At 29.2% G+C, this 27,122-nt stretch overlaps 1 protein-coding gene across 1 annotated transcript in view; it reads right to left on the bottom strand.

Annotated features, from left to right (window-relative positions):
• Positions 1 to 759: 759 nt before the first annotated feature.
• The window catches only part of LOC142326961 (alanine aminotransferase 1-like), a 44,868-nt gene continuing 18,505 nt past the window's right edge, over positions 760 to 27,122 (bottom strand). The window contains exons 6-13 of the mRNA XM_075369693.1: positions 24,260 to 24,376; positions 22,312 to 22,441; positions 18,842 to 18,921; positions 13,466 to 13,586; positions 9,729 to 9,850; positions 6,355 to 6,540; positions 4,452 to 4,600; positions 760 to 850 (exon numbers count right to left, since the gene is read on the bottom strand). Of these exons, the coding sequence (XP_075225808.1) occupies positions 760 to 850; positions 4,452 to 4,600; positions 6,355 to 6,540; positions 9,729 to 9,850; positions 13,466 to 13,586; positions 18,842 to 18,921; positions 22,312 to 22,441; positions 24,260 to 24,376 (996 nt within the window). The remainder of the gene's footprint in view (positions 851 to 4,451; positions 4,601 to 6,354; positions 6,541 to 9,728; positions 9,851 to 13,465; positions 13,587 to 18,841; positions 18,922 to 22,311; positions 22,442 to 24,259; positions 24,377 to 27,122) is intronic.

Below are 27,122 nucleotides of genomic sequence, written 5' to 3'. Positions count from 1 at the left end.
CAACCTATGAGTATGGATCATTTGATCAGGAATTGGTCTGTAGTTACCATTTTGCGCATAACTATATAAGTGCAATTACTGATGATACACAGACATAAAGCTTTAAAAAACTCCCAGTTAGCATTATTAATTAATTAATTTTTTTTTTATTTCTTTATAATCTGGCAATTTGTAATGTCAAATGAAATTACAAATTTCAATTTTTTTTTTGCAATTAAACTTGTAGAAATAATAATCTTGGTGGAAATATAAAATATTGTGAAACTTTTGTGGAATTGTAATATAAATAACTTTTTTGAACAATCGACTTGTTCATCATAATTAATATGTACAAAGTTCTTCAATAGTACAAAAAAATAGTTATTAATGTTCAATTTTTAATTCTAATCTGTTTCCTAATGTATCATTTAATATTATTATTATTATTGTCTCAGTTTAGTTTCACATTGCTATTTCAGAATATCTCTACTAAGATGATTGTACTTTAGAATATTTCTAATAAGATGATACCATTCAAATATATTATCATCTAATAATTTTTTTGCATAATCCGCAGTCTTTATTATTTATGGTTAACTAATAATAATAAGTTACAGTTATATAAAAAATTAGTACAATAAAATAATACCTAAAATATTAATTTTTCCTTTTTTCTTGTCTTCAGTATGACAGTATTCTAATAAATGCAGCCAAAAGAGAAGAATTAAAATAACCAGTAAGAAACTAATGAGCTAAAGTACATAAATTTATAAATATTTTTCAATTATATTTTTTCTTTATTTTTTCATAAAAGTCATCTAATGCTGAAACAACATACTCTAATTTTTTAAGAGGTGGAAGTATAGTTGTCCTGAAACAGAAATAAAATTTTATCAGTCAGTAAAGTATAAATGATTTAATTAATCTAAATAATAACTTCTTTGTACTATTTTTTTAAGACTTTTTTTTAAGTTATTCAATAACTTAAAAATATTCAGTTATAACAAAAATTTCAGAAATTAAAGAAAAATCTGATTTGGAAAACAAAAGCTCACTTTTTACTTTTACTATTAAGTTCTATAATTGACGATGAATTTCACACAAATCTAGACAACACCTTAACGTTAGGCCTTATTATTATTATTATCTTTTATGAACGCATAGGATCACTTTAGTCAGTCCGTTATCAAAGTCTCTTCGATGGGACTGTTTGGGCCTTCTAGTCCTCCCAGTACTTTTTCATACGTTCCTATCTTTGTGCTCTTCCTAGTGTTGAAAACGTTCTTGTTGCAAGTTTTTTCTTGTGAATGTAAATCTGTGGTGTGTTCTGGTGTAAGGTCAATTTCTTTCAGATCCTCTCTTACTTCTCTGATCGATCTAAATCTTGTCGTGGATGTTATTAGAGTCAAGATTGTACTGTAACTGTACTAGCAGTTTCAGAAGTCTTGAATCTTGCATCCTCATGATATGTCCAAAGAATCTTAGTCTCCTCTCACGCACGGTGTCAGTGACGGGTTCTAACTCTTTGTACACAACTGTCAACAATCTACAATTACCCACCTTGTGGAACTTTTTATTGATGCTGGTTTTTCCAATTCTTCTTTCAATTCCGTCTTTCTGATTGGAGTCAAAAAAGTCATCTAGCAGAAATTAAATGCTCTAACAGAGATAAAAACTATGAATTTCATTACCACAGATGAAATTCATCTGACCTCAAATGTGTTACTTTTTTTAGTACTTTTCTGACCCCAAATAATATTACTAAAGATAAATAAACATCTGCGAGGAAATATCTAACCAACAGCTGCAGCTATATATTTATTTTTTCACGACTGTAATTTTAAGAAAGAAAATTACAAAAAAGGTACTTTGTAAACAAAGTAAAATAATTATAAAACAGTTTTTAAGCCATATGAAGTAGTTTGATCACAGAATAAAATACCTTTTTTTTAACAGTATGAAAATAGTAATAGATGTAATTCTGTGATATAAATGGTATTTGAGTAGAATTGTACTATTTCTTCCAAAATTACATCCATATATTATAATATTAAACCACGTGACTTCTGTGAAATAGCTGGCTTTGTGTCTTCATGTAAACCAAGGTGTCAGGAGGATTTTTTATGATTTCTTAATAGAAAGATGTACAAAAGAACAAAAGGCCTTGATTTTCTATGCAATATTACTAATTTTTTTAAAACTGTAACATTCAAACTTTATTAGATAATTTTTTTATTAGCCATCCTATAGGCTAATAGTATTAATAATAATATTAGTAATAAAAGTAACAATGTGAATCCTCTTCTCACAGTGGTGTCTACAAAGGCATGCTAGCAATAAAACTTTCAGGAAATGCAAAGAAAAACCTGATATAAATATCCTAAATTTAAATTTCAGAATTTGCATGAAAACTGTAAATGAGCTTTATATTATTCTACCCTAAAGCCATTTAATTAATATTATGACTATGTAAACTTCACTGTAAAACTCAGCTTATTTTTAATTGAAAATAAACAATTTTAAAGCTAAAATGAGATACTGTATTTAATCAAATTGTCCATTATTTTCAATTGTATTAATAAACAATGTTATAATTTAAAATTCATCCTACATAAAGTTAAAATATTAATTAACATACCTCAAAAATACTGCATGTAGTCCAAACAGAATGCCTAAGTATTTATAATTTTGCTTTTATTATGGCCATATAAGGACCATATAACAATTTCATTTCCTTCTCGTTTTGTTTCCTTATCTTCCAGTACTCTCTTATTTTCACAATGTGTTTTTTCCTTTTCCTTGGTCCACTTTGTTTCATTTCTGTTATCTTTCCTACCTTGGAATCCTATTTTTTGCACATTGCTTCACACTTTGTTTCAGTTCTGTTATCTTTCCTACCGTGAAATCCTATTTTTTGCACATTCCTTCAAAATACATTTTTTCTGTTATTTCATCCTTTCTTTTGTTATTCTTTCTAATCTTTTTTTTTTAATTCTTGGATCCAGCTTGTTAACTTGTTTAACATTCATTCTGTGCAAGTGCCTAAAGAAAACCAAACCTTTTTTCTTGGTGCAGCCAATGTTGTTGTACTCAGTACTTATTTTTTGAGTAATATATATATTTACAGTATACAGTATTGGTTTCAAACAGTCAAATTTTTGGATCAAAGAATGACAGACGTGAAGTACTAGGCCAATAGCAACATGAAATTTGTTAGTCACCATGATTACAGTTGGAAGTCAAGTTCAATGTCTTTTGTGGCTGGCTAAGTTTTAATCAGAACATTTGTAAGCGTGAATATTGTGCATACTCTATGAAGAACTACATGAAAATAACACATTTGTCAATAAGATAAAGAACTCAGAATAAGATAAAGAAATAAGAATAAGAGAAATGGGCAACCTCCTGAATCAAAAATGACAACCGGTGACTGATGAAACCATAGAATTTGTGTGTTATGCTTTCCAAAAACAACTGTCCACAATGCCTTAAAGAAATATTTACTCATTTAAAATTTTGGAATTTTATCAAATCTATCATCAGGGAAAAATTTAATGATTTCAATTCTCTACAGTCATTCTGAATATGTTAGATCGTAATGGGAATTTTTAAAGAAGTTAATTTCAGTGATGAAGCTACATTTCATGTGTTGGGACAATTGCATCACATAATGTTCAAATATGAAGTACTGAACCTCCACATACATCATTTTGGAACATCAGTATAAAAACTCAAAAGTCAGTGTGTGATGGGCAAAAGAGTTGTTGTCTTCTTTTTTGATGAAAAATTAAACTTGTAACAGCTTCTTGGATATGTTAAAAAGTGCAGTGGTGGTGTTTGGGACAATCCCCAAATACTCTTACTGTAGAATTCAATTTTCCAGTTAGATTAAGCTTCATTACATTTTGCCACATTATGCAGGATTATCTAAATGAAGCATTTTCTCATTAATAGGTTGGATGATTAGATTGTGTAGCCTGGTGGATTTTTATATTTGGAGTTAAATAAGGTACAAGTGTTCTCCAATCAAGTAAAAGATTTGGATCACACAAAAGAATGGATCTCAAACTTGTTGTCTATTACATCTGGCAAGTGCCAACTATTTAAAGAGCAGATATCAAAATCTAGTGGAATAAGTAAGATTCTTGGATAATTTCTTAAATAATTTTGACAAATACTTCATATCTCTATGATATTTTATTCCAAATTATGACCATTTAATATCCTACCATTATTTTACAGATATACTACATATATTAATTACTCAAAATAAAAACCCTGATTATAAGTACATTAGATTTATTTAGAAATGCCATGTAGTATTTCCAATCATTTCTACACCTCCTCTTCGCATTATATAATCTCATACTTTCTTACTTAAGATACTTGTTTTTTTACATTAAATTTATTTCACCTGTATTTTATAAACAATTTATGTCAAAATTAGTCTGTAAAATATAATTTTTAATTACCTAAAATGATATGTGCCATGGACTTGACCAAAACCAGTACCCGGAATAACAGTAACTCCTTTTGCATCTAAAAATTGCATACAAAATTCTTCATCTCCAGCCCTTTTGTTTTTCCTTGCTTCTTTTATAAATTTCTTTGGCAACTTAATCTATTAAAATATTAATTCTTATTATAAATAGAAATGTATTAATAAATAATATTCAGTTATTAAGAAAGATAACTTTTTATTTGAAAAAACTAATTATTATTTTATTATTATTATTACATGTTATAAGGAATAAATAAAGCTTCTTTGATCACTATTTTTTTATACTGTAATTATTTTTGAGCAGGTATAATGAAAACTTTATAGAAGTTTTGCACTTATTGACATTTTAGAGTTTTGAAGTTTTAATCATGCATTTTGAGAAAATATCCTATAATGTACAATAAAAAAACTAATAAAATAGCTTATATACTATGGGATAAAGTGGCAGTTAGATATTGAGGTCCCAACAACAGATGGAAATTGTATTAAAAAATTACCAGGTTATCAATTCATGCACTGACAACAACTATTTATTGTTGAGAATAGCAATGTCTACCACCTTCACCATTTAACCTTTTCACAACTTTTTCTCTTAAAACCACAATTATTCTTATAATGTTTGCAAAACAAAACCAAAAAAACTAAACATACTAAATATCAAATAGATAAAAAATTATTAGCAGTTATAAAAATGACAGGTTAGCAGCAAAATGAAAAAAATAAATACAAGATGCAAATAATGTTATAAGGTTAAATATATAATTTAAATATATAATATTAACATATATTTAACATATTATATATAATTTAACATATTACTAAATTTCATAATATTACTAATATCATTAAATAAGTAAATATTTAGAATTCAAACCAAAATACTATTTAAGACATTCTTTAAATAACCTTCATTTTAAAAAAAGTCTGGATCTAATATCTAATATTACAATCTAATATTTTTATTTGTTTATACACCTGTTACTTATTTATTTACGTATATTTAATGTACTATTATTTCATGTGTGTATATAATATTAAATATTAAAAATATAATTGTTGTGAGCAAAATGACAGCTACCATGTCAATCTTGAAAATTTTAGCCATTCAATCAAACCATTGACAGGCTTACTAAGGAAAGTAAGGAGTCAAATAGCTGCCCATTAACTTCTTTGCTGCACTGACTATACATCACATCAGCATTGCAATCTACTGAAATGAAAGTGATATTCTTCATTCATGAAAGTGTCACTTTGTAATAAAACTTATCCCTGTAGTGAGTAACATTAGGTATTACAGAATCATTAAATGAAAAACAGGCTCAGTTACGGAATGGAATATTTTTTCACAATAAAAAAAATCTATGAAGTAAGAGAAACAACCCTTGTAAATGAACAACTACATCCTTCCAGACAATGAGAATCCATCTTCCCCGCAGTCTCTCAGGAAATTGAGACCAGGATTGACGCATCACATTAATAATCAATGAGTTTTCACAGGCTAACTTAAATGATTCAAAAAATGGTTTTTTTCTGATACTAAGACCTACCTCAGATAAGATTTGAGTTTTGTTAAAAGAAAATTCTTGCAGACACCAGAATTGTGTGGCATATAGAAATATCAAACTGATCTAAATTGTTCTCCATAGAAACTCTATGAATTCCCACCAGTGGGTAGGGTAGTATTGCTAAATGTTACATATACCAATATCAATATATATTTATTTTACCCACTGTTCCTCCTAGTAACAAGAATAGATAACTGAGCTTTATTATATATATATATAAAGCTTTTTACTACTGTATTCATATTTCAGCAGGTTTAAAGTAATGAGATTAAAAGATATTCAATAATAGATAAAAAAATAATTTGTTACCTTTGGAAATGCATACAAGGCTCCCTGAACAGTATTACATTCAATACCATCAATGTCATTGAGCATTTCTGTAATTTTTTCAGCTTTAGTTGCAAGATTATCTAATATTTCCTCTTTTTCTTCCATGTATAATCTATAACTTAAGTCACCTTTTATTGGCGGGCATATTATTCCATCTAATATTATCTTTAAGTAACACAAATAAAATATAAAATGAATAACATAAAATAAAAATTATCTGATATTTATTATTATTTATTTATTTACACAGGAGTTTTATGAAACTCCTGTAAGGTAAAATAATTTCAACTCCAATTGCATTTTTGGGAAGGATTTGAAGTAAAAGTCTGAATAAGCGCGTGTCCAGAAATCATTTGTTTCCAAGTTACTATCTACAATTTTTTTTTCAATTTTCTCAAGAACTACAAGACATTATAAATATATAAATCTTTTATTCTGATTTTTACCTAATTACATAGATGACAGGGATGGATAAATATGCTAACTCCATGGATATCTTATTCATTAAATTTTTCAGGTCAAAATTAAAATTAAATCTATATTTTTCTGTATAATTTTTAGTCACAGATTTTTAACATTATTTCTGAGCAAAATCAACATTTTGCAATGTGTTATTACACATGAAATTTAATATCAGCTTTGTACATCATTCAGTTATGTTGAAATGAAGTCAAATTGATTTTATTTGCAATAAATGCAAACCACATTGTTGCTTTTAAGCATGTAAGTAAAACAGTAAGCTTGTCATCATTATTAAATATTTATTATGCCTATGTATACTCCTACAAAAAAGAAACTTGTGGGGAACCATCAGTCAAAATGGGAGTCAATATTATTGCTTGGCACCATAATCATTGACAGATAATCAGTAAATTCAAAATGTTTGCTTGTCCATATCTCTTTATTTATCAATGTGCAACGTTTGTTTAATAGAATAGTCATCTCGGACCAGACAACAGAACAGTTTTCATGTAACCACGTGATAACTTTAAAAGCATATAAAAATGTATTTAGAACACTTACAAATTTTGTTGAGGTCTCACTCATTTCATAGCAAAATATATCAAGTTTTTACTCACATAGTTCTTTAGTACCGAATTTGGCGGCCAGTGTTGTTAAAAATGAATAGATTTACTAGTGTAGAATGTGCTCGCTCTGCAATTTGGTTTCACGATTTGCAGTTAGGCAAGTATGATAGGGAGCCTCCTAGTAAACATATAATTTACTCTTAGCACCAAAATTTCATTGAAATAGAGGATGTTCTGTTAATCATACAAAATTTCCAGGATGCCTACATGTCCCTGAAGCTGCTGTGGAACAACTCTGAAAGCTTTGCATGTAGTAAGAAATTAACTCAACACATATTATGTAAAAAAGTGCATTGAAAGCCATACAAATTAACCGTGGTTCAATACATTACAGATGACAAAGTTGCTAGGCTGCAGTTTTGTGTGATGACTAGAATTTTTAATGATAAATCAACATTTTATATCAGTGGTAAACACCCATAACTGCTGAATATTGGGTACTGAAAACAGTCATGAAACTTTGCAGCACATTCATGATAGCCCTAAGCAAATAAATGATTGGCCTAAGCAAACAGACAAAGAAGATGTTTTTCTTTCAGGAGGTGACTGTAAATGGTATTATTAATCTGGACATGCTTCAAAATTTTCTGATTCTTCAGTTAGACAATGATGACCAAGATGGACGCCATTACTCAGCAATATGGGGCACTACGCTTTATTACTGCCTAGACGTCCAAGATTTTCTTAATACTCTATTCCTTCGTTGGAGGATTGGTTGTGAAGGTTGGCCACCTCACTAGATCTTTGGTTGGCCAAAGGCTTGGCCCACAATCAAAGGTTGATCAAAGGTTGGCCCAGCTAGATCTTTTCTTGTGGGGGTTTCATTAAAGATTGGGTTTACGTACCACATTTGCCTGATGATGTTGTTGAGCTAAGACTTCAAATTAACGCTGTAGCTGGAGAGGTAATGCCTAACTTACTGGCTACAGTATGGAATGAGATCAACTTCAGGTAGGGTGTATGTTGCATTACAAATGGAAGCCATATCAAACTAAAGTAAATGTTGGGTGACAAAATTTTATTTATTTTTCTATGAAATGAGACCAATTCTGTAAGTTGTGAAGTCCTTTTTCAATCATTCTGTAATTTGATTTATGAGAAAAAGCCTTATTGTGCTTCTATTGCTATTTTTATTCTGCATCACCATTTAAGATGTCCAAATAATTTTGGACATATAACGTCAAATAATTTTGTTTAACACTTTGCGAATAGTGATTTTGCTATTTTATATATTGAATGGTTACTTAAGTTACATAAGTATTTTCACATACTTATGTAAATTATTTCTTATTTTTACAATTATTTTGTGGATTTTAATTACCTCTATCTTTCTGATTGAGTTTTTACAACAGTTTCCTTTGATTTATCCACACAAATGCTGGGACAATGCCTTTTAACATCCACGGAGAAGCATACCTACCCATTCCTGTCATGATGTGCGTTAGTACACATCAGAATTAAAGCATTTATTTATTACTAGATATAATATCTCAGATATTTGTTTTTATCATTTTCAGTTGTATGTTTAAACAAACTTTTTGCTTCAAATTTCTCTCCCAGCAGTGGAGGTAAACTTCATGAAATAGACTAATTATGAAATTGTTAGATAAGTTATTCATTACTTTTTAAAGACATAACTTCTTAAAATGATGATTATTTCACAAAATGTTATACTTAAATCTATTTTTTAATATCACAAATATAATAATATTCCCTTCTCTTACTTTAACAATTACAATAGTATTTTATTAAAAAATGAACACCATCTTAAGAGAAAAGCAACAGATCTTATTTTAAAGAATACCATTTAAAAGCCGAACTTCATCATTTTCAATCTTTATTTTAAATAACTTACATTAAAAAAATTATCTTCATGTTTATATCTAATCACATCTGATTCATAAGTAATATTATGAATATTTTTTGCAAAGATTTAAATTTTTTTCCTATAAAATATTATTTCTGTTTTAATAATAATTAAAAACAAACCAAAACTGCTTATTTTTATCACCTTTTCCTTTTTTTTACAACAATTTTGATTCATAATAAAGAGTAAAAATAGTTAACCTAAATACTAAAAGAGAATACACTCGGCTTAACTACCTAACATGTTACTTCAAGTAGGAAATATTGAGATGCCTAATAATTTAAATATAAAAACAACTACTATCTAAATTTAAAAACAAGAATTTACTTATGTGGTACCAGATACATATGGAAATGAAATTCCAGTTAAAACTTCACAGTTTTTTTCATATTACTTACCTGACCAACTGCATTAGGGCAAAGCATTACTGATACCATTTTAATAATCATATCTTTAATATTTTTGTCAATATTAAAAAATTCTGCATATCCTCCTCTAAAACCACATTCCCCTGCATATCCTATAAATTAAAAAAATATATATATAATTATTTCTAAAACAAAATTAACTCCTGTTTAATTAATCCCTTTATTTTTTTCTAGAAACACAGATTTCATTAATAATTGAAATCCTGCATACTCTATTCTGTTTTATAAATTACAATTTTTGTAATCTGTCTAATTTGGGCATACGCGTTTTTCACCGGATCTTGACGTTTCAACACCTAAGGAACCCAAAAAACCAGATAGAAATTTTCCAAATGTACATGTATATGTTTGGTGTCACACTCCTTATATTTCCAGAACTACTGGACTGATTTTGACCAAACTTGGTCAGATTACTTCTGTATTGGGACACTGATTAAATTAAATTTTCAATTTAAATGGTTGAGAGGGTAAGGCTATAGTGCAAGGTCACCTTTAATAAATAGAGATTTTGCTTAATTTATATCTTATTTTTCTTAGGCACATTTTGTTAACAATAAAAAAATAACATTTTCAAAATCGCACCCCCACCCAAAAAAATGATCTAAATAAATTAGTGGCTAAGTGGGTATACATGTCAATAATACTTCCTCTCACCACAAGGAGCACTAGTGTAGCACTGATCTACAGCTGTTGTAGTCGTCTGCCATGTTGTGATATCACAGGCAAGTGTAAAAAATTATTTAAAGTGGCCACTAGTACTGCCACACCTGTGTGAATGAAATGCAGTTTGCGCACATGGTTTAGTTAGAATCATTGATTTAAATAAACAAAAATATTATATTTAAATAAAATGATAAATATTTTAAATCAAGTTGTGTGTGTAAGAATTTTCTCCTTTCCTACTTGATTTCATTTCATATTGTATCATCCCATATGATTTTCAAAATTTTTATTCATATCCATGTTTCACTGCCATAAAATTCTACGATACTAGACAGATACTTTTCAGAATTTCTTTCTAATTCTTACAATTTTATCTGAACTAGAAAATTCTCTCTCATCAAAGATCTTGTTTGTGCCTCAGTTGCTCTTGTAGTTGTCTTCAGCAACCAGTACTGCTGTTCTAATCCTGGTGGTTAGCTATTTATTTTATTTAGGAAGATATATATGAGTACATATAAAATATCAACAGTACTGGATTTTTAATGTGTACCAATTTAGTATATATTTTTTGAGTTTGATGTCTTGTGTTTTGTTTAGCATTTTATAAGAAGTGATAATTTTTCATCAAAAGATGGATCTTAATTTTCACCTGAGGCTAAAGATGGTTAAGAAATGATGACCATGATGATGTTAACAATAAACACTTAAAAGTACATTTTTTAGACCAGGGTAAGGAACATACTCTCCAGTTTACTGAAGTTGATTATAACGGCAATTGAGCATATTATGATACAAGTTTTAAAAACTTATATAAAGTTGGGTTATTTAAACTTTGGTTCAATTTCTCTACTGTTGGTAATCTCATTACTTTGTTTATTGTTGTTAATTTTATTCCTAAGTAGCAAATTCTGTAACTTTTGGTGAATTATGTTCAGCATTTATCCTCCTTTCCATACATTGCATCTGCTTTGTATTATTCTTGTTACAGAACTTTTCTTCTAGCAATAAATAATGAATTTATAATTCTATTTAGAATTTCCCTCAATTTATTTGTGGTTCTGCCAAAAAAAGACTGTCATTGGCAATTCCTGTATGGGCATATAAATAATTCTTTCACTCCTTCCTGAATCAGAACTTGTTTTTCTTCACCTCGTCTTATAACAATTATGTGGCACTTGTACATCTTGTATATATTCTTCCTATATATATAAATTTTGTATATATTCTTGTACATCTTCTTTCCCAATATTTCTCTCCAATTTTGTTTTGTTCTACATTATCAGATGTCTTCTTTAGATTACAAATGACATGTAGTGATTTTATACTTAAAACTTACTGCTAAAACTACTTCAAGAGCCTTGTACTCATGCTGTTTCTGAAACCTTGTCTTCAGTTAGTACACCAGATTAATTTATAAATTCATCTATAAATTATCCTAATGAGCATCATCAATATTGGAGATCTAGATTGATAACATGATAGTTCTTTTACTTATCCACTCCTTTCTGTGGTGTCATAATGATTACACTTTTCTAAAAACTGTGATTACTTTTCAACTGTCTTTGACTATACATTAAAATCTGTATAGTCTGTTTAGTATTCAGTCCTGCTCTTTCTAAACAAGACTGAAAAAAGTCTGGAATAGATTCTTTCAGAATCTATTCAGATGTTTATCATCTGTGGTGCCTTATTTAAGTCATTTAGAATCTCCAAAATCTGATCACAAAATAATTTCCTTTAATATTATAAAATTCTTTTGCTTCTTCAAAATTTCATCTGACATTTTTTCTCTTTTATATAGTCTTCTAAATATACAATACATACAGAATATGTATATTCCTACCAATCATTTTTCTCGCCTCTCTGAAAATAATATGTTTAATTATTTTACTATAAAATTTGTGAAGTTACTGGAACCATATATATTTGTTATTTTCTTGTTAAAATATTTTTTTTTTTTTAAAAAACAAGTTTGATTTATCACAAGTATAAAAGTAAGTATTTATAATCAATTGTAACATTATTTTAGTTCAAATTTACAACCACCCTATGATTTAACTATGAATTTTGAATAAATATATATATATATATTAAAAATTCAAATTATTTTAAAACCTAAAAAAATGATTTACTTAATTTATCAACTCAATTATAATGCGCACGCACGCACACGCACGCACGCGCGCGCGCGCGCACACAAACACACGCGCACACACAAACACACACACACGCGCACACACAAACACACACACACACACACACACACACACACACATATATATATATATATATATATATATATATATATACACAGTCATAATCACTGTATTTTTTTAGACAATTATGTCAGACCATAGTTGGAACTTAAACCGTGATCAGATGAATGAGGGTATTTACATGATGTATATCATAACACACATTGAAATCCTGAAATAACATCTCAATTTTTTGTTATATAGTTCCTTATTTAAGAAACAGAATAAATTTTAATCCAAAATTTGTATATTTTTAATAACAGATAAAGTTCATTTCAATTAATCCTGGAAATTAGGAAAAGATAAAAAATACATAAGTAAATGAATTGTAAAATAACTTTATAATTTGAAAAATGAATTTTTTTGAGGGTCCTAAATATACTAACACAGGTTGTAGAAGGTATGTGGAAGAAAGGAAGAGGTTTCAACTAATTGTCACTATCAATTGTCAGTAATTAAGAGAAATATGATCAAACATAAAGGTTGGTGAAGATTACTTGGCTAAGTAAATAAAACACACTGGATATCAGAACACTGATATCCAATGTGATTATACTGACAATTTGTGGCCAATCTGTGCAGATTTGTTAGGGACAGTCAGCTTCAGTATTAATATTATTACATTTTGGAATTAATCAATTTGAAAACTTCAGTGTAACAAAATTTTACTAAGTTTATTAGTATGAGTAATCATTATGTTAATTTTAAAATGATATACTGGAATTATTTATTAAAATATAAATATCATATCCTTTATTAAACTAAATTATAATTTTCAGATTTAGAAACCTTTTGAAGCTGAATTAAATGATATCAGTTCCATATTACTGTATGGTTCTCCCATTTCAACCATAACCTTTTTTATTGAATGAAATTCTGAATCTTCATCATAAATGTTATCTTGGTAAACCTGTAATTATGGAAAAATTAAATTTTTATGTTCTTAGTTCACCTTAGCAAAAATTATTTTATACTCAAACTTAAGCTGAATCAAGATAATGAGAGTACACATTTAATACACTCTGTTAACATCAAAATTTATCCAATTAAATTTTTTGGTCAATTTTATTAAATTTAAGAAATTATAAGATAAATAAAATGCCACAGGAATCAAAGTACTTCAAATAAAATGATCTATCGTGAGGACAGTGTAATTTAAATGACAGTTTCTGAAGGCTATAAGGTTATATTAATGATTGATCAAATTTACACTTTTAACAATACAGCTGAAATAAGTATTCAAATTTAATATTAAAGATAATAGAATGTTTTTACGTAAAGCTATTTTGCTATTCTGATTGTAATAAAAAATATTTTTTATAATAGTTGATAATTTATTATAATGTTACCTTAACTTCTGCAGAAAAAAATGCCTTATTTTTATTTCACAAAAATGTCCATAAGAGCATTGTTGACGCAACCAAATGTGTTGACCAACAGCATTGAATTATTTTTTGGTTATTTTATATATTTAATAACTTCACATAAAAATATTATTTCATTATCTTTATATTTTAAATAATTAACATGAACTTAACATCTATTTTTAATATTATAATTAATCGTATATTTTCTGACACTGCTCTGATCAAGGTTTTACCACACTTGAATTATCCAAGCCAAAGCTGGGACTGACCCTTTTTACATCCATTTGGAGGCTGTTAACAAGTTGGGTCCCGCAGCTTTTTTTTCAAATGTGGCTGAATCTTACGGGTATCACTGGTGATACACTGCCGAGATAATGTTTAGCCCATGGGTATCGCTGGTAATATACAGAACCATTTTATTTAAATAAGCTTTTTACCATCAGGGATCAAACATTATATTTGGGCTAGGAAAGATTGTTTCTTCATTGTAACCAGCTGGGCATCACCTGTGATATCCATGGGCAGTAAGACATAGGTTTAATTAAAAATGGCACTGACAAAGACATATGTTTTATTTGAGTAAAGTGAAAAAGTAGATCATGGTAAAATATCAGTAAAACAACATATTATAGACAAGTAAATTGAGGTTATATCAATTAACTACTTTTCTTCATCCAATTTAATATCTTTTGTTGAAACTGAAACACTCTATACAAAAGTAGGGGTTTCCTTCACATTTGTCACAAAATGTAAATACTTGCTTTGCGTTTCTTTTGGCGTGAGAACGATCCTTTTCATGAGCAAACATGTTATAATAACAACCACTGCAAAGTCTCCTTTTTGGTCATCCATTATGAAACCTTACATTAGATTTTACAAGTTTGTGTAGGGATGGACAATTTCTGCACCTTGAATTTGAGGCAGGAGTAGGCTTACGTATTTCAACTCCAATTAGTGATTCAATCAGAGCTTCTCTGAAACCAACAATTTCAATTTTTTACCAGTTTTCTCCTTAAAAATAGCCTAGGCATTTACCACAGATGTACTCAAAATAAGTTCAAAAGCAACTTTGTGAAACTATCTGATGGTTTATATTAGGAGTAAAATAGTTTGCCATTTGATCTGATATATCAACTCCTTTTTTGTGGCAATTGTATGCTAAAAAGGCCTTTGGTTTAAAAACTTGTTCTCTCTTTCTATTTAATTTTTCACTGGAAGCCATATCAAAACTTTGTTTTGTTCTCATAAATTGTACTATTCTTTTATCTTTCCATCCAGCCTACAATACAATCTATTTTCTTTACCAGTTATACCTCCTTTCTTCAACATTGGCTTCAGTATGTCCCGCAGCACGTCTTTCACTTCTTTTTTTAATGTTCCTACAATATATGTTTTTCTTTGTAAACATTTTTTCCACATGGAACATTTGTATAAAAGTTCCATTTGTATAAATATTACTAGTATTCTACTTCCATCCAGATAATTTTCTATAAGATTGAAAACAACTTTGATAATCTTTCTTTTGATGCAGATTCAAATATTTTGCTTTCATAAATTTGAAATTTATAAGTATATCCTGACTCATCGCATAATTTTAACATCTTGAGATGTTTTTGAGGTAAAAAAAACATACTACTATTTTTGAGACAGGGATCCTTGAAATTGTATCACAGATTCATCCACTACAACCCATTCACTTGGATACATAAATACCTACATAATTATGTTCACCTAACATAAATGCCTAACTATGTAATTTGTCATCTGGCAGAGGATCCTCATTATCAGCAAAATGAATAAATCTGAGTATATCTTGAAATTTATTACTTGGCATTAACAGCAGGACAAACCCCCATTCTTATACAGTTTCTTTTGGCTCCAGTAGTCCTTTATTTTAGGATACTTTACATGTACATTACAATGCCTAAAAAGTGTTTCATTTCTATTACAGAAACCGGTAACCATCCATTTTTCTTACGACTACCCTCTTTGTTTGTTTCACAGACCAATAAATTCATGACTTCACCATCAAGGAACAAGCTGTATGCCATTATAGCTGTAAGATTTTCTTCATCAAATGAATTAAGTGAAGCATTTTCAATATATTGAAAGTTTTGTCTGTTATTACCTGTGTAAGGGTTCTACTCCTCAATCACCTTAGGTTGGGTATTGATTTCCCCTACCTCCATGGCCACCCCTACTCCTGCCTCCACAACTTCCTATATTTATACCTGGAAGATGTCCTAGTTGAGTTATATGATATGTAGGCTTCAAAGATGCATGGATCTCATCATCAGTAAAGAATCACTGAAATCTTATCTTCTTTCTCAGAGGGAATGTGGTCTGATTCATCCGTTGATTGTTCATCACTGCTTGTAGTTTCATATTGTCTTACTGTTACAGAATGCCTAAAACATCAAACAAATTAAGTAGAGTATATGGTAGGGAATATCAGGGAAATTATTTCATAATAAGCTACATCAATTTATGAAAAATAAACAATAAAAAATATATAAAATCTGCGTCTTAGTATATAAAATATTAGAACATATCATTAAGAAAATCTTACCTAAAACATTCTCTTGAAGAGGAAGCAACTGGTTGAGAAGAATTATGATCTGTAAGCTCCAAAGATTCAACACCATATTCATCATTTTAATTATTGAGATCTTGTTCTTTAATAACTTTTAATTGTCATTACTTGACTGTTCATTATTACTTGTAACAACACATTGACTTGAATATGTGCGATCACCTATATCCATACACATTGCTTCATTATGATTATCATCCATGAATTCTAGTTGACTATAGTCATCTGACTCAAGATACAGAGAACTAGGAAATTCTAAAAGAGTTGCAATTATTTAATCGGAATCCATCATATAAAACTGTCACTCGTTACAGAGAAATAAAGCTGGCACTACTCCAACAGGTTAGTTGTTTTCCCGCCTTTTTAAAAAAAAAACAGCTGGTATTGAAACAACTGATTTACAGGGATAAAACAACTGATAAACAAGAAGGATATAATCTGAGGAACATGTGTATCACCCGGGTGATCCCATGGGCACCTGAGAATAAATCATCATCTGCCCATGAATATCATTGGTGATACCCACTTTTTTTAAAGTAAACTAGCCTACTAATATCTTCCATAAACAATACACAGACATAGAGGTGTAAAAAAAACACATGCTAAGAATATCATTGAGCTCTTACTCATAAGACTAGTTGGTGAGAAGAAGAGATTGTTACTTGGGTATCACCAGTGTTGCCCATGTTAATGAATGTGTTAAGTAATTCTTTTCTGTAAGCTAAAGCTTTTTCCATGTTACTTTCCAAATGATGCCACATTGGCTTCCATTTGTAACAGTTTTTAAATGGAGAATATATAAATATCTAGTAAAAGTACCAAAAGTGTCTAGAAACAGTAACTGACATAGATTTTGTTGTAATTGTTGTTTTTACTAATGGTTTTTATAATATTAATTATTCAATAACATATTTACATTCACTTTCACCAGCAAACCTCCCTTAATTAACATTTTATAAAAACAAGGGTATAACATTTTAAGCATTTCAGAGCATTTCTTTTTTTAAGTATACTCTTAATTATGTACTCATTTATATTTATTGATTTAACTTTTTATATTTTGTGAGTTTATAATTAATCTAAAAATCTTTAAAGCTATCTTTAATATGTTTTACAGAGATACTATCTCAAGAAAACACATGAAATAAACACTTTTAAGAAACAGAATATCTCCTGCATTTAAGTGTGCTTAGCATGATGCAACAATATATTTGGCTGTGAAGGATATATATTTGAAGAATATATTTGGCTGTATATTTGAGTCAGAAGGAAAGATAATTATTTCCCATTTCTTTTCTTGGTCTACTTGAGAAGGGACAAAAAATGTTATTTGTTTATCAGCATGATTAAATCATTTTCAGGGTCTAGTCAGGTTAGACCATGTATAACATTCTCAGTTTTGACATCTAACAAACTAAAGGATGTTACAAGATAGTACAATTTTGATGATCTGTTATCTAGACAGTCAGCAATAAAGATTTTAAATGACAAAATTAATAAACTTTTTAAGAACAAACATTTTAAAAAGCTTTCATCATAAAATTCAGTTGCTCTTGTAGTTGTCTTCAGAGGCCAGTACTGCTGTTCTAATCCTGGTGGTTAGCTATTTGTTTTATTTTATTTAGGAAGATATATGAGTACATATAAAATATAATCAAAACAGGACTGGATTTTTAATGTGTACCAATTTAGCATATAGTTATTGAGTTTGATGTCTTCTTGTGTTTTGTTTAGCATTGTATAAGAAGTGATAATTTTTCATCAAAAGATGGATCTTAATTTTCACCTGAGGCTAAAGATTGTTAAGAGATGATGACCATGATGATGTAGTTAACAATAAACACTTAAAAGTACATTTTTTACACCAGGGTAAGGAACATCCTCTCCAATTTACTGAATTTGATTATAACGGCAATTCAGAAATATTATGATACAAGTTTTAAAAACTTATATAAAGTTTGGTTATTTAAAGTTTGGTTCAATTTCTTGATCAAAAACATAATAATTTAGATTAATCTTATAATATATAGCCAAACCTTTATATTGTAATTATTCTTAAATTTATTAATGACCAATGAACACAGAAATTGACACCATGTCACAAATTTAACAATTTTCCCATTTTACACTTTTTCGATACAATTACCAATCTTCATACTTTTTGTCTGTTATCTAATTTGTTTATAAATTTATTTTAATACTCACCTCATCTGCTAAAATTAGAAGTTTTTCTTCATAAGCAAATTTAATTGTATCTTCAATATTTTCCTTTGTTAGTACTTGACCTGAGGATTGACATTTTATTTTATTAAATAAAAGGAAATAATAATATTTCATTAGATAAAAGGAAATAATGAAAATTATAATAAAAAATTTAAATATTCTTGTAAACAAAGTTCTTAACTTCTGCAATGTCTAATTCTACCAACTGCTAAAATTCACATACTGTAACTGATACAATACATTTCTATCATTATGAACATTTATTTACAAACTATCAATATTGGCAACTACTGGGAAATCCTACTGAAACTCTTCCCAATATTATTATGTACACAATACATATAATATATGTACATACCTTTTTCATTAAACATTATTTCAGTCATTATCTAAACAAAGTATCAAATTAGTAAAAGATAATTTATTACTTCTGCACAGATATTTTTTATCTTGTACTTAGGAGTTATCAATGCCAAATCGTATTCAGAGCCAGTTTTTCATCAAAGTTAAAAAATTATAAATATTTAAAAAAATTAAAATGTTGTAGCAAATTCATACTTCATCTTTCAGTATAAAAATAAATAATTTTAATGTATGTTGTTATTGCTGAAAAAAAATTTCTTTTAGTCTCATATTATACAATAGCATTTTATGACCACTTCACTTTCTTCCCTGTATTTTTATCACTTATTGTTCAAAACTATTATTCTGATCTTCTAACATAACTAATGATTTCTTTTTAAATTAGAAATTCATATTCAGCATAAGTAGCATCCTTTATCTTTCATGCATTCTGTAAAGTTTTGTCTATAAGTTTTCATTTCCAGGTATATGCAGACATCTTTCTGTAATTCTGATGTAAACAGTTGTTTTTTTTTTGAACAGGAATTAATTTTATATAGAGTAGAGAATTTAAATGTATAAAAATATTAGCAAGAATTGCTCAGTTTTACAGTGTTTTAATTTTTATTTAGAAACAGCCTGCTAGGGACCACCCAATATTCCTTTTTTTGTTCTTTTCTTTGTTTCCATATTTTCTTAATTTTCTCAGAGTGCAACCATTTTTCTTGAGTCCATTTTCTTCTGCTGATCTTTCTTACTTCATTCATAAGAATCTTTGTTACAAATTATTTCTCAAAACTTCAGTCTACACAAACCATTTTCCTGTTTCATTCTTAGGTTTTCAAGTTCCTCTTTCATCCTTTTATGAATCTTTTTTGGCTTTTTAGTTTCCTAAGTAATTTGTTAGTTTAGACTTTCTGGATTCATTTGGATCATATGTGTCTGAGGAATTTTATCTTCTTTTTTATATTGTGGTTTCCAAAATTTCTTGGGTTTTGTAATTATTTTTATTTGATTTTAGTCTATACCCTTCTGTTTGTCTTGGACTGCAGATTTTACTTACGATTTTTCTTTCCCTTTTGATGAGATTTTCTAGGCCACTCAGATTTGCTGTTTCAATTCGATATAAGATCACAGGTCTGTCTGAAGTATTATAATGCCTCAATTTTGCACCTAAGAAAATTCCACTAAACACAAAATTTGTTATCTAACATGTTGCAAAACTTTCCTCACTATTATTTGGGTGCTAATTTCAAATGTGCTATTGAAATTGTGTTACCGTGTAACGGTTTTACGTAAATCTTAAATTTGTAAAACCTTTTTATAAACTCATTTTGATCAACTACTGGTTCCAAATAAGAATTTCTGTATTTTTACTTTTAAACAATATGCATACACGCTTAATAAAGAAAAAATAAATAAATATATACTCTGTATCATAAAAAGTAGACACGTACAAACATATCTATTTGATGACAACATACAGACATCTGTTGTTGCCTACTACAGAGCTTGAAATCTTAGTCTAGCTTCAATTATCTATATTGTGTGTTCTGTTTCACATAGTTGTTTTGCTATATTTTCATCAATTCTTAACAATACAAAAGTGATTTATCTCATTTTTATTTTCTACAAAATTGCTTCTGCAAAAGTTCATGGATGTCTGTGGTAAATTTACACTATATCTCCAAGACTATTTTTGAATTTGAAATATAAAAACAGCTTATAAATTTTATTTTTATTGTGCACTCAGGGTTTATTAGAGGGATCTGTTGTTAGGAGTTATTCATAACTAACTGAATGGTTGAAATGACGAGCCATGCCATTTGCTGTACCAGTGGTTTGGCATGAACCTAAGGACTGCTTCACAGTCTGCAACTTTTGTAGACAAATATATTTGGATTTTCATTCAAAATTCAAAACTTCATACATATGCAGATCCCCAGCTCTAAGCGGAACTAAATGGAGAGGAGTTGTGTGTATCTGTACCACCATCTAATCTGATATTACCAGAAGAACATTCTGAAAATGAAGAGATTTCTCATCAGATACAGGAATTCTTCCTGTATCTGATGAGAAATCTCTTCACTTAATTCAACATGAACTTAATGATTTAGTTCACAATTTAAAGTTATCAAAGCAGTAAGCTGAACTTCAGGGGTATAGACTACAACAATGGAATCTTTAGCAGAAAAAGTTACTAGGTTTAGATCACAAAACTCTCACCTTAATTTACTATGAAAAATTCATTGTACGTTTGTATTTATGTCGAAAGTCTGATGAAAGAGCTTGGAATTCAGCATATTCCTGAAGAATAGTGTCTTTTTATTGACTCTCTAGCATGAAAGCAGTTTTATTGCATAATGGTAACAAATAGCCATCCACTCGAAATGAAAAAACTGTATGAAACTATGGCATCAGTATTAGAAGCAATAAAATATAAAGACCACACAGTAATGTTTTTGAGTATTTAAATAATAAATTATTGCAATTATTTATTATTTAAATAATCAAAACAATACTGTTAATTAGTTAAGTTTGGTTAGATTATATTTATAAATATAAGCAATAATGCTTATATTTTTAATATGTGAAATATGTTAATGATCCCATAGCTTTGAAGAATTTTCAAAGTTACGGGACCATTATATGGTTATGGTCGACGGGCTAATACCTAAGTACAAACCATTTTTTTGCCGTCTAATGTTATTTTTGTTGTAGTTTTTTTTTGGTTGGGAAATTTATTTTCTCTAATTTGAGTCCCCAGATTTCCAAAGTTCTTTGTCAATCCGGTCGTACTGATTTCTCCTTATTTTTCCATACTTTGTGGTCTTTTTTGGGATAATATTCTTTTGAGATTTGTCGTGATTTATGGCAAATCAGAGTTTTAAAAGTTTATATATAAAAATTTAGACCAAATTATTTTTTTGTGCGGTTAAAAAATATTAAAACATATTCAGATCGATTGATAAATTATGGAAGATAAAAATTAGAGAGGTTTTACATTGTTCTGATCAAACGTAATAATACATCTGTTACTTTATAGTGATGTATTAAATAACTGAATAACAGTTTTCCACATCTCAATATAAATTATAAACGTCACTTACCTGTAGGATTTCCAGGATTTATTATCACTAAAAACCGGGGTATGCAGTCATCTTTTGCTTCATTAATGGCCCTTTTCAATTCTGCAATACTTAAGCCCCAATTTTCACTCTCATCTAAGTAATAATCAATCTGAAATCAATCAATTAATGGCAGAGTATCATTAGAAACAAGAAAGCTTTCAAATCAAATACATTATGTATGCAGCTTGCATAGCTGATTGATGCTGCTGCTTCCCAATTCAGTCAGCCTAGTTTTAATATCGTATTTTTTACATCTGATTGTAAAAAAACTGTAATCAAATTTTTTTATTTTACGGAAATGTTAACATTCTTTACATTAAGTGCGACAGTTGTTATCAGAAGGGAAAAATAAATAGTTTATATAGATAACTTAAACGTGTTGTAATTATTATACATCATAAAGGTTGTATAAAATAGACTACATTAAGCTTTCTTTTAAAATTACAAAACTTTTACCTATGTCTTGAGTTGGCTTTTGTTCTTAAGAACAAAAGCCAACTCGTTAAGTTTTTTTAAGACACTGTACTGAGAGCACCAAATATGTCAATGTTTGAATCAAATTTGTTTAAGTATCTTTATTTCAGTTTAAAATAATTGAGTTTGTTCATTTAGAATATTGTTTGTATGTGTTTGTAATGTTTGCACATTTTGGATCGATCAAGAAAATCTAGTTTGTGTTCTTTTGTGTAATATTATGTTTTTGATTTTTACACAAGTAGTTGAAACAATGGTAGAATGGGGGCCTTTTCGTGTTCTTTGTACAGTTTTGAAATGCTGCATCCTGTTTGTCCTATGTTAAACTGTGTGAATTTGTCTGAAATATTTGTATTTTATTCTATTTATGTTTTGTAAGCATTATAATACAACCTGTTTTTTTTTTTTTAATTTGCGGGCAATTCTTTTATTATGTTTGTTAATTTTAATAAGTATAATGAATGTTAGGTTTGTGTTTTTTTTTAATATGTGTGGCGATGATTTATTGCTCTTAAGAGTCTTGTTGTTTCCATTAACTTTAGCTATATATTTTATTGTGTGTTATTTACTCTGGTCAATATTTATTAAAAGTGTAATGTTGAATAATTTGTGCAGTTTGATTTTAAAAGCTGTAAAGTTTAGCTGTAAGCTTATTAGAAAAGTTGTTTGCAAATATATCAGTTTTGCAAGTTTACTGTAGATTCGATTGAATTTTTTTCCTTTTTATGATTATTGGGTTCAGAAGTTCGTGCTTTGTCCTTCTTTTTGATGGTAAATGTAAATAAAAATTGTTTAGGTTTGTGTAAGGTGTTTATATTATCACAACACTCAGCACTCAGTGGAGATATAAAAAACTTAGAGCAAATATAACTCTGACACGAATAATATTTGTATGATATTCCCTTAAAATAGGATCTACAGTCGATTTCAAAAACACAGTACACATCATGGACATAAAAATTCTAACTTTTATTTCCTATCATTTAAAACTTTAGCGATTGTACAAGTGAACTTTGACCTCTCTAAAATATGTTATATATTCATACATATTTATCAGTCATTTGTGTAAATGTACTAACATTTTCATTAGTAGTAAATTTGCAAATTTGACAAGCACTGGAACAACTTCATAAGGAATGACAAATGTGTGCCAAAAATTATGAAAATTCATTTCTAACTAGATATAATGGTTTGTGTAGATTTAATAATATAATTTTGAAATTTTTAAGCATGAAAGTATAAAAAAATTTAGATTTAAAGTTTGCCATTCAATGAATAGATTTAAACAAGTCTACAAGTAAATTATATCGATACATTGAAACTTAAAATAATCTTGCCAGACACCAAATTTTGGGCTGTTATATGATTTTCTTAACATAGCTGCATTCATTTCTTAACAGCATTGTAAAGTATTATTTTAACTGCTTATTAAAGTTGATAAAATTAGTCTTACTTTTCGTAACCCATATGCTGTAGTTGATGCTGAATACAAAGGATACTGAGGTACCGATAGTAAACAACCAGTCGGCATTTCACACTCATCTTCAGTAGCATATAATGATAAGATTGTCTGAAAATTATGATTTATAATTAATTTGTTTTTTTTAATTACTTAAGTAATTACATGTAATTTATATACCTACTTTAAACAGTAGGCTACCGTTTTTATTAATATTAGTTCTTTTTAAAATAATTTTTATCGGTATATACTGTTACAGCCATTTAGCTACTGATAAATGCCAACCGGACACTATGAAACAAAACTCAACATCTTTTAACTTTGGTGATCAACAAAATCAGTTTATTAAAACATGATCGTTAAGCAAAATCGACGGTTTTATAATCGATTATATTACGCTTTATTTTTAAGTTTTGAAAGTTATAAAAAACATTATGAAAGTCAGAAATATCTTTTAATATAAATCAAGCTTCTTTAAAGATTGTTCTAGTAGCAGCAAATATTTTATCTGGATGTGATACTGTGTCTGGATCTTATTTAAAGAATTATTTTTACGATTTATTCAAAGAGTTCAAGATTTACTCTTCATTTGCTCATTAGCAGTTTTATCTTTAAGTGTTTTCATATTCTTACAATTTTATTCGCTGTATCAAATATAAAAATGTACAAAAGATTTTAAGGGTTGCAGTTTACAAAAACGCTATTATATTATTGTTAATTTATTTTATTTTTTTATTTTATTATTTCGTTTAAGTAAAATAACAGTATCAAATGTTCATCTACATAAACAAAATCAGAAATACATGAATTGTATATTACATTTTTTTTTTTTAAATTATAACAAATTGTTAGTCACTGCTAGCTCCAAAAGTTTAAATATTTTATTAGTCATATTAAATGAAAAATATTCTTTATTATGAAGTACTCGTCATGAATTTAAAGGCTTATGCACTGAAATATTAGATATACTGTATGCAGATAGTGACTAATCATATATTACAATTAAAAACCACAAGTCACTGTCAATCCACCATTGAACTAGTTGTCTACTAGTCTGTAGCTATATTTAGACACTTATATTTATATAAGGCCCAAGTTGGCAAAGGCAAACCCCGGAGCAAAGTGAAGGGTGCCAAGGGGCCTACCCCAGGACCACAGATCTCGCTTCGCTCACCATTCCCGTGTTACAGGGGGATGGCGCCTTCTACAACTGCAGAAGTACATACACCTTTGACGAGGAAAATTCATAATTTATTTCTTTGCCGTGGTGGCAGAAATATAATAATTAAATAAAAAATTAATCTTTTTTTCCTTAATGAGTATATTTAATTTACAGCTTCACCCTATTTGGGGGCTGAAGCAATAATGAATGTTTTTTAATATCTTACCTTCAAGGGTGTTAGGGCTTCGATCTGCAACTTATAACCTTCCGTAGGATAATATGAATGTATCCTGAAAATTTGAAAGCAATCGATCGGTTGGTTCTTCGACATTTTTTCGAAATGAAATACATAAAAAAAACCTCAGTTATGCCAAGAAACACGGGTAAAAATTTGGTTGCGATTGATCGTGTAAGTTTTTGCTTATCTCGAACAAACAAAAACCCTCTTCCTCTTTATAGATTGATTTTAGAACGTATGTTATGCATTTGTAATTTGATTTGATAAAATGGCCTTCCATGGTAGGGCAGCTGATTGAACAGTTTATTATATCATTATAATATTCCTTAAATTAATCTAACAATTAAGGAAAATATTCTAATCTATTATATACTACAATTTATACGTGATAAACTGGATAACATTATTCTTCATAAAATAGTAGTAAAGTCCAACAAAAAACTGTAATTCTGAAAAAAGTGAAAATCCGCTCTAAATACGAGGGTTATATTTTTTCAAGGTCCCATCGGTCGCGAAATAAAAACCCGCGCAAAAATCGGATGAACCTTTGCGCATATGTGTTGCGCAACATCTCTAGTATGGCCTTCAATCACACCGCGTCACTTCCTTTAGTTCTGAACACGCAGCTAGCACGTAAACGTGTCTACAACAATAGCATCTCCCGCCAAGTGTGAAGTGCGTGCGGTAATTCGATTTCTTCAGGCTGAAGGGTGTAATGCGGCTGAAATTCATCGACGAATAAGTAATGTGTACGGTGAAACTTCAATGAGTGACAGCAAAAAGTGCGACAATGGTGCAGGAACTTTAAAGCAGGACGTACAGATGTTCATGATGCAGGCGGTCAGGAAAGGAAGCGAGTGTCAACCGATGATCTCGTTGAGCGAGTGGATGAGGCGATTCGAGAAAATCTTCGGTTCACAATTTCTGTATTGAGCGATTAGTTTCCTGAAATTTCAAGGTCAGCTCTCTACACCATTGTGAGTGAGAGACTTCAGTACCGCAAACTGTGTGCTCGATGGGTTTCCAAGATGCTGTCCGACCATCACAAAACAATGAGAATGGACGCCTCCCTAACGTTTCTCCAGCGCTACTACAATGAAGGAGAAGATTTTTTGAACAAAATTGTCACAGGGTACGAGACATCGGTCCATTTCGAAATTGAAGAAACAAAAGAACAATCCAAAACAGTGGATGCATTCTCATTCTTCCAGTAAACCAAAGAAGTTTCCCTAACAAAGTGTATGGCTACTGTGTTCTGGGACCGGAATGGAGTTCTCTTGGTGGAATTCATGGAACGTGGCACGACCAACACTGCAGCCTCATACTGCGTGACTCTTCAACGTCAACGAAGGGCGATTCAGAATAAGCGGAGAGGGATGTTGTCATCAGGCATTATCTTTCTCCATGACAATGCTCGGCCGCACGCTGCAGCTGTAACAAAGAACCTCCTGCGGCGT

This window comes from Lycorma delicatula, chromosome 6, assembly GCF_047948215.1.
Source record: "Lycorma delicatula isolate Av1 chromosome 6, ASM4794821v1, whole genome shotgun sequence".
NCBI lineage: Eukaryota > Metazoa > Arthropoda > Insecta > Hemiptera > Fulgoridae > Lycorma > Lycorma delicatula.
The sequence above is the reverse complement of the archived record's forward strand: the minus strand, read 5'-3'. Positions and strand labels throughout refer to the sequence as shown.